Source organism: Salvelinus sp. IW2-2015, linkage group LG11, assembly GCF_002910315.2.
Source record: "Salvelinus sp. IW2-2015 linkage group LG11, ASM291031v2, whole genome shotgun sequence".
Lineage (NCBI taxonomy): Eukaryota > Metazoa > Chordata > Actinopteri > Salmoniformes > Salmonidae > Salvelinus > Salvelinus sp. IW2-2015.
In genome coordinates, this window is record NC_036851.1 from 27,238,514 (window position 1) to 27,247,667 (window position 9,154).

Consider the following 9,154-nt stretch of genomic DNA (forward strand, 5'->3'; position numbering starts at 1 on the left):
ACAGGCAGGGAGCAGGTATCGAACCCTCGACCTTCTAGCCCGAAGTCCAGCGCGCTATCGACTGTGCCGCAAAAGCATGCTCGTGCGGCAGAGTCGATTGCCGCGCTTTTAAACCCAGGGTCGTTACAATATCTTCATCATTTTTACATCCAGATCCTTGGCTTTCATTGCCTATAACTGCGATCAATCTACGTTGAGAGGAGCCGTTTTTATGGCGTTTTAAAGTGAAAGACTCAGAAATACGCAATGAAAACAGGAACAGATTGTCTTCCCGGAGAGTAGATATTGAAATTCAGTCTGTTAGCTTCGTGAATAAATATATATTGAGTCCGTATTTAGTTTTGTATTCAGCGAATTTCATTTAGAAAAAGCCTATGTTTTCACTCACAAACCTGCAGCCACTAGTTAGCTTTTCAGTTGACTTTCGAAGTTAGCGCCGTTCTGCCGCAGAGCAGCGCCACAGAGTTATTTCGAGCAGTGACCACTTTTTGATCATGCATGTGATGACGTTCCATTCACTCTAAACATGCTAAATTCTCAGAGTAAGTCGTCGGTAACTTTGAACCATATATGGTAGAGACATGGGGTTTGGCCTTCTGACATAATTTTCTATTGAATTGACATATTTGTATAAAACTTGAATTAATTAATACTTTTTGGGTGAACACCCTATATTATCGCATGACTCCAAATTCAGGCTACTTCGATATGATGGTTATTATATCAATATATGCGCTTGGCGTTTCCACCGCCATTTCGCACATAATTCATTTTGACAGATTAAGATCCCACCATGTCTAACAAACAAATTATCTGTCGGTATTTATACAATATTGTACCGAAACTTCCTGTTTCTACCACAGCTGTAATTATATATATATATATATATATATAGAAACAGGAAGTTTCATATATATATGTGGTTAGTAGACAGCTGGTTAGTGGTTAGTAGACAGCTTCTCATCCAACATTTTTATGTGAGTAAAGTAGGCATACATGTCAGATATGACTTTTTTTTTTGACAGGCCTGATGGAAACAGCTAATTTGTCGGTAAACTTTCCAAATGTCTGAAAAACATATTACAGTTAGACAGGGTGAGATCATTTCGTGTCGGTAAAATTAATAATGCGAAAATGGCAGTGGAAACGCATTTATGCGCAAAAATTAATATAGCCTAATAACCATCATATCGATTGGAGTCACGCAATTGACATGTTGTATGGTCCACCCACTACTATGAGGCGTTATACGTGTCTATACCTCGATTGTAACATGTAATATTAAACTAACAACTAATAAAGCAATGCCGCAATAGAGTGATTATTGGAAGAATCTAACTGCTCATGCATCGAGAACCGGAAGTGCCGACTGCTAGGGGAAACCTCGGGAAAGCAGGCTACAGTTTAAATAAATAAAGATGAACTTCACAGGGTGGTGAAAGTGCAAGGTGATGAGCTTGATGCTCCTTTTCAATAAATATCGTGTCTTATTCTGGTGACATAATGATCGATGCTTGGCTGCCTTTTGACAAAATGAAATAATTTAGCTATTTTGTCCATAATAATCTCATCATGTAGACTTAACCCGCACTGTATCGCTTTTGTCGGCGCACATGCCAATACCAGAATGGGCACATTCGCTATATGAGACATTTTTTGTGACAGTAGAGTTGAAAATGAGATGAAACCCCATTTAGCTTGTATTTTTTTATTTGGTACACGGTGGCCTACAAGTATAGCATGTATTAACTCCTACACTAGACTGTTAAAACCATGCCTCATTAGTGCAATAATGATTAATTCATTTATTTCTCCATATAGTAACAACACTGTCATCAAATGGAGTCTTGCAAAATGGCAGGAATATAGAGCTTCCAGATGAACTCGCAAATTGATAGATTTAGTATCAGTTTACCCTATCCAAATACATTAGGGGACGACTCAAGAACTGACCTAAGATCAGTATGTAGGGTCAGTCATACTATTCCACAATGTGCTCCTGAATTTTGTGTTCCTTGAGGAATATTTGCTTGAACTTTTTCTAACTACCAAAAGATCCAAACCAGGGACTTAATCGGCAATGTCTTTTTAACATCAAATCAGTCACGTGGATTCCCCGTTCAGCGCGCACGTGGCAGATCCACAGATGATGCAATCTCTATTGCACTCCACACTGCCCTTTCCCACCTGGACAAAAGTAGCACCTATGTGAGAATGCTATTCATTGACTACAGCTCAGCGTTCAACACCATAGTGCCCTCAAAGATCATCAATAAGCTAAGGACCCTGGGACTAAACACCTCCCTCTGCAACTGGATCCTGGACTTCCTGACGGGCCGCCCCCAGGTGGTAACGGTAGGTAACAACACATCCGCCACACTGATCCTCAACACGGCCCCTCAGGGGTGCGTGCTCAGTCCCCTCCTGTACTCCCTGTTCATTCATGACTGCAAGGCCAGGCACGACTCCAACACCATCATTAAGTTTGCCGATGACACAACAGTGGTAGGCCTGATCACCGACAACAACGAGACAGCCTATATAGGGAGGAGGTCAGAGACCTGGCCGTGTGGTGCCAGGACAACAACCTCTCCCTCAACGTGATCAAGATAAAGGAGATGATTATGGATTACAGGAAAAAGAGGACCGAGCACGCCCCCATTCTCATCGATGGGGCTGCAGTGGAGCAGGTTGAGAGCTTCAAGTTCCTTTGTATCCACATCACCAGAAAATTAACATGGTCCAAGCACACCAAGACAGTCGTGAAGAGGGCACGACAAAACCCACTCCCCCTCAGGAGACTGAAAAGATTTGGCATGGGTCCTATTTCCTGAGTCTGCAATATACATATTCACTGTCCTGTGTATGGAAATATGCCAAGAACACATTATCTCAACATACCATTCTTTGTCAGCTATAATGGGCAGAATGTTGTACATCATTGTAAGCATAAAAATAGTATATTTTTGGTTACAAGATCACATTAGTAAATTAACTATCTCTGTCCATCTCTGATATACATGTGCCCCTCTATTACATAATCAATTGCATGTTCAAGAGCCTAAATCCATGATGTGATTAACCCAAAACAAATTAGGCAAACATTGAAAGCATCTAGTGGTTAGAATTCTGGGCTGCCACGGCCCGAACATGCATTTGGGTTCCCGAGTGGCGCAGCGGGCCATGGTACTGCATCTCAGTACTAGAGGCGTTACTACAGACCATAGTTTGATTCTAGGCTGTATCACAACTGGCTGTGATTGGGAGTCCCATAGGGCAGCGCACAATTGGCCCAGCGTTGTTAGGGTTTGGCTGGGGTAGGCAGTCATTGTAAATAATATTTTTTTCTTAACTGACTTGCCTATTTAAATAAAGGTTAAATAAAAATAAAACATCTATAAAAGTAATAATACAAAAATATACACGCTAGGTTTCTTACTCCACACTAGTAGGTGGCAGTCTTGAGTTTACTTAGCTAGCTACATCCCCCCGAAATGATCACGTGACCCAAACAACACGCCTTCTTCGAAGTTGTGGATTGTTATTTCACTAGCTAGCTGATTGTGAGCGAATATATCGAAATCTAACAACCATGGATAAAAAGAAAAAGCAATATGCCGTGACTGCTTCATCTGTGAGTTGTTCAGAATAATTAATATTGTCACATTGTCTCTAATGTTGCTTGTCATCAGTATGTAAACCATAGCTCGCTAGTTAGTTAACGGTAGCTAGCTAGCTAGCTAGCTAGCCTAGTCAGCACCCTAACGTAGGAAGCTAGGCTACTTTCTGCTGACATCTTAGTCAGCAGGCAAACTAACCATGTTATAGTCAAAGTAAATGTTAAAAAAAATAAAGCATTGCCTATTGTTGTCGAGGTTCATGGGTATGCAAATGGTAACACGACTTATTGGGCTAACGTTAGTTGCTATCAGTTTAACCACTAAAATGGCGCCCACAATGCTATGTTACAAATTTCAATGGAGAATACATCACACTCTCATCTGCAGCTGGTTGATCTGAAAGCTGAACTCTACAGGAAACAAGAGCAATTCAAACATGAAAAATTGGGGCAAGATGCTGGAACTAGTACCAAAGCCCCCAAAATCAAGGTATGTATTGCACATTGTACTGGACAGAGACATGTAATGAACAGGATACCACACATTTTGACCAGCATATCCTAACTTTGTCCCCATAACATCCATTGTGTTCTTTTCCCTGTGTAGAAACCTAATGTATGGAGCAAACAGAATGATGGTGTTTCAGAGCGGGCACAGAAAGATGTGGAACTGGTGGCAGAGGAAGAGAACAACCTTGACAAGGCAAAGTGAGTACAAAGTGATGTACTACACACTGACAACATGTTTACTGCACCATCACTGCCTTCTATTAGGTCTTTTTTTGTAGTATAGCAAAAGTCTCATTGCTGCTTGTCTTCCATGTCTCTCTTTTCCCGCAGGCGCAAGCTAGAGGAGAAGGCTAAACTGTATGAGCAGATGACCAAAGGAGACTTTCCTGGTATAGTGTTATGTTGTTTGTGATACTGTACAAGAAATGCTGTCATATTCTGTATGTAAAGCTGACATGTGAAGGCCCTGCAAATGCCTTTTTGTCTTTCTCACATTGGAATTACTATCCTCTTTTCCAATGTGTCAGATGAGGAGACAGAGGGACTTTTTCTGGTGGATTTCACCCAGAAGATTATTGACAAGAAGAGAGAGAATCATGCCCAACGAGAGAGTGAGAGAGAGGATAGAGAGAGCTCCTCCACCATCCCACCCCCTGAGAACCCAGGCGAGGAATGGTAATGTATCTACAGCACATGAAGCCCCAAACTATTGTATGTCTCATCTATAGCAGAATCTGAGTATTTGGACTGTAGATGCCATTGAGTGGTCGAGGGTTAGGAGTTAAAGTAGCCGTTTACTGATTTCTACTCAGGGTGGACTATGTAGATGCTTTGGGACGATCTCGGAGATGCATGAAGAAAGACCTACCAGGGTTCAAGAAAATGGACAAAGACTTTCAGGGAAAAAGGTATCTTTTACTCTGATCAAACCTGGAAATTAATGTAAGCTTCTTTTTAGAAAATGATGTTAGTACCAATAGTGTTGTTCTGGTTATTCATTTTCAATATTTTTTTTGTAAATGTTTTTTACGTGTTCTTGCTTTTATGTACACAGACGTGACCCGGCTGAGAAGGACCTGCTGTCAGAGGACATGCGTAGAGAGCTGCAAAGGCAGGAGTGGGAGAGGGAGGAGGAGGAGGCCATGAACAGACCTGTGGGTCCAATCCACTATGAGAACATCAGGGAGCAAGGTTAGCAAGACACCTGTTACAGAGATACATTAGTGAACTCATCAAATCAAACGCTATTTACTGTACATTTTACAGCAAACCCAGAGAGGTGTGTTCTCTGTGGATATGGATTGCCTTGTGCTCTTCTCCACTCTCTGATCTCCGGCCTCTTCCTTCTCCATCTCTCAACCTGCTATTTTTCCTCTCTGTTATCTTTCCGTCTGTCCACATCAGAGGCCCGTGAGCTGGGTGTGGGCTACTTTGCATTCTCTCAGGACCAGGAGCAGCGCAGGAAACAGAGAGAGACCCTGGACATGCTCAGAGACCAGGTGAGTTGCTCTCAGCCTTCGCAACCCCTGAGATTAGGACCTTACTTATATTATGTATCAGTTAATTTAAATGACTGAGTTTGAAGCAGATTGTCAATGTTTTTTTTCTCTCCTTTTCTTTTTCATAGACAACAGACCAGCGCAGTAAGAGGGACCAGCTGAAGGAGAAGAGAAAGACTCTGCTGGATGCTCGGCTGGCCAAGGTAAGGCAGAGGAAGATGAAGGCGGCCAAGCTGGACGGAACTGAGGACGACCAGGGAGATGAACACAACCAAGGTTAGAGGAAACTCCCACAACAATACTGCATCAGGGACAACTGATCACGCTAGATTGAATGGCTATGACTACTGCTCTGTATACTTTGGGCTGTACTGAATGCTATTGTAAGTGTTGTCGGTTGTATTACTTCTCTCAGAAGGAAAGGAGGACCTGATTGGGCCCCTACCCCCATCAGGTGGAGCACCTGAAGAGGCCCCTGCATTGAAGAAGGTGGTGGTGGAGATCCAGGAGAGGAGGGATACCAAGCCAGGAGTACCCCACGTCAGAGAGTGGGACAGGGGAAAAGGTAAATGCTACTCCTTGTTTGGGGCTGGCATGGGTCTTTTATAATTAATGGTAATCATTGATGATTCACTTCCACCACACTAACTCAACATGTATAACATGACAAATTCGAGCAGGAGAGATCTAGGTGTAACCAAGGCCTGTCATCTTTGGCAATTTCCTCCAGTGGGACACTGAAGACTGGTATGCTGCCTGGGGTCGGGGGTTAAGTCATTAACTAACTGTCTTCTCTTTCCAATATGACAACACATTCCTTTCCTAGTGGACTTTTTTGGCGATTGGACGAGTCGGCGGCGGGATGAGAGGGAGTCGGAATTTGCCCCTCCCTCTGCGTACTTCAGCAATAATAAAAGACAGAGCTATGGGAAAGAGGCCAAACGTGAGAAGGACAAACCCAAAATGGCCTTCAAGTGGTCAGAGGGGCAGGGTGGGGGGCGCAAGGTGCCCCAGGCCAACCCCAAAAGTACTCCTGTATCACAGCCTCAGCCCAGAAGTACTCCTATACCCCAGCCAAGTACCCCTGTACCCTCACAACCTCAACCCACACCATCCCCTGCTCATTCCCAAAACACTGTCCATCTCCAAAATACACCTGCACCTCCAGCCCCTCAGTGCCCCCCCCAACCCCCACCTCAATACCCCCCCTCCCAACAGCCCCAACCCTTATATACACCACCTCCACCACCACAAACACACCCTCAGTTTGATGTCCCATTTCAGCCCCAATTTGCACATCTACCCGTTCATCCCCAGTATGCAGCCCCACCTCACTACCCCCCCCAATACACCCCACAGTATCCCCCCCAGCCCCAAACTCAGCCCCAGTGCCCCCCTCAGACCCAGCCCCCCTCCCAGAGCCTGGATGACATGCTGTCCTTCTACAAGAATTATTCTTGATCCTCACAGACATGTCTCACACAGGTGACACACACACCTGTATTAATCTACCCTAACACACAAACAACGTCAATGTGTGTTAGACTATAATGACATTACCATGATCTTTGACCTATCAGAGGGCACCAAAGAGAAGGAACCATTTTTGTAATTTGACCTTGGATCTGTAACCAGCTTTCTTTATTTATGATCTGTTATTAAAAGATAGCGTTTTCATTTGACATTGTGTCTTCTGATTTGCTATATTTGTGATTCAAGGCACTTGTTTATAGCTAAAGATGGTTGTTTAATGGATCGATGCATGACTGAATCAGTCCATAGTTCATTTTGTTTAGACTGGTGATCTTKGTAATATTTGATGATTACGYGTTTTGAGTGACAGGACAATACAGAGGATCAGCCATGAGGTAATAGCTGTTTTCTGGTTAGGTACAGGCATCGAGATGTCTGAAAGCTCGTCATTATATTAAAGCATGTGCAATTACCTGTGCTCAAAACTCAACCTATTTGCATTTAGATGGATCTACAGTGGATTCGGAAAGTATTCAGACCCCTTGACCTTTTCCACATTTTAATACATTACAACCTTTTAAAATTGATGAGAAAACATTTTTTAAATCAATCTACACACAATACGCCATAATGATAAAGTGAAAACAGGTTTATAGAAGTTGTAGCAAATTTATAAGAAATAAACAGAAATACCAGACCCTTTGCTATGAGAATTGAAATTGAGCTCCAGGTCATCCTTGAAATGTTTCTACAACTTGATTGGAGTCCAGCACATATATGGGAAAGACTACCAAAAAATGTCTGCAGCATTGGAAGCCCCAAGGACACAGTGGTCACCATCTCTCTTAAGTGGAAGAAGTTTGGAACCACCAAGACTCTTCCTAGAGCTGGCCGCCCGGCCAAACTGAGCAATCGGGAAATGGGCCTCGGGCAGAGAGGTGACCAAGAACCTGATGGTCACTTTGACAGAGTTCCTCTGTGGAGATGGGAGAACCTTCCAGAAGGACAACCGTCTCTGCAGCACTCCACCAATCAGGCCTTTATGGTAGAGTGGCCAGACGGAAGCCACTCCTCAGTAAAAGGCACATGACAGCCCACTTGGAGTTTGCCAAAAGGCACCTAAAGGACTCAGACCATAAGAAAAAGATTCTCTTGTCTGATGAAACCAAGATTTACCTCTGGCCTGAATGCCAACCGTCACAGGAAACCTGTCACCATCCCTACAGTGAAGCATGGTGGTGGTAGCATCATGCTGTGACAATGTTTTTCAGCAGACTAGTCCGGATCGAGGGAAAGATAAACGGAGCAAAGTACAGAGATCCTTGATGAAAACCTGCTCCAGAGCGCTCAGATCGTGGTGAAGGTTCACCTTCCAACAGGACAACGACCCTAAGCACACAGCCAAGACAACACAGGAGTGGCTTCGGGCAAGTCTCTTAATGTCCTTGAGTGGCCCAGCCATAGTCCGGACTTGAACCTGATCGAACATCTCTGGAGAGACCTGAAAATAGCTATGAAGGGACATTCCGCATTCAACCTGACAGAGCTTGAGAGTATCTGCAGAGAAGAATGGGAGAAACTCCCCAAGTACAGGTGTGCCAAGCTTGTAGCATCATACCCAAGAAGACTCAAGGCTGTCATTGCTGCCAAAGGTGCTTCAACAAAGTACTGAGTAAAGGGTCTGAATACTTATGTAAACGTATTATTTCATTTTTTTCACAAATGTCTAAACTTGTTTTTACTTGGTCATTGTGGGGTATTCTGTGTAGATTGATGAGGGGAAAATGTAAAAAAACAACTTACCTTGACTTTTTCCAGATTTTGTTGTCTGAATGCTTTCTGAATGCACTCTATATAATTGATCATGTTTGGGGATGGATGTAGTTTTAAGTGAGGAAGGATTCACTGACATTACTGCAGAAGGAGCCTCTAGATGGTGCTGTGTCCATTTACTTTTTGTGAGCCACCAGACTAAGAGCAGGGGTGTGTTCAGATTGTGTAACATTGCAATGTTTTTAATGTTTTTCAATCCAGCAAAGTACACCCTGGCCTG

At 43.4% G+C, this 9,154-nt stretch overlaps 1 protein-coding gene across 1 annotated transcript; it reads left to right on the forward strand.

Moving 5' to 3' along the window:
* Positions 1–3,507: 3,507 nt before the first annotated feature.
* Positions 3,508–7,283, forward strand: LOC111970100 (coiled-coil domain-containing protein 174). The gene is made up of 11 exons (XM_023996609.2): positions 3,508–3,634; positions 4,008–4,109; positions 4,227–4,327; positions 4,460–4,518; positions 4,657–4,804; positions 4,942–5,037; positions 5,184–5,320; positions 5,534–5,628; positions 5,757–5,904; positions 6,044–6,193; positions 6,455–7,283. Exons 1-11 carry the CDS (start codon positions 3,593–3,595, stop codon positions 7,087–7,089), a joined length of 1,713 nt encoding a protein of 570 aa, XP_023852377.1. The 5' UTR covers positions 3,508–3,592; the 3' UTR covers positions 7,090–7,283.
* The last annotated feature ends 1,871 nt before the right edge of the window (positions 7,284–9,154 follow it).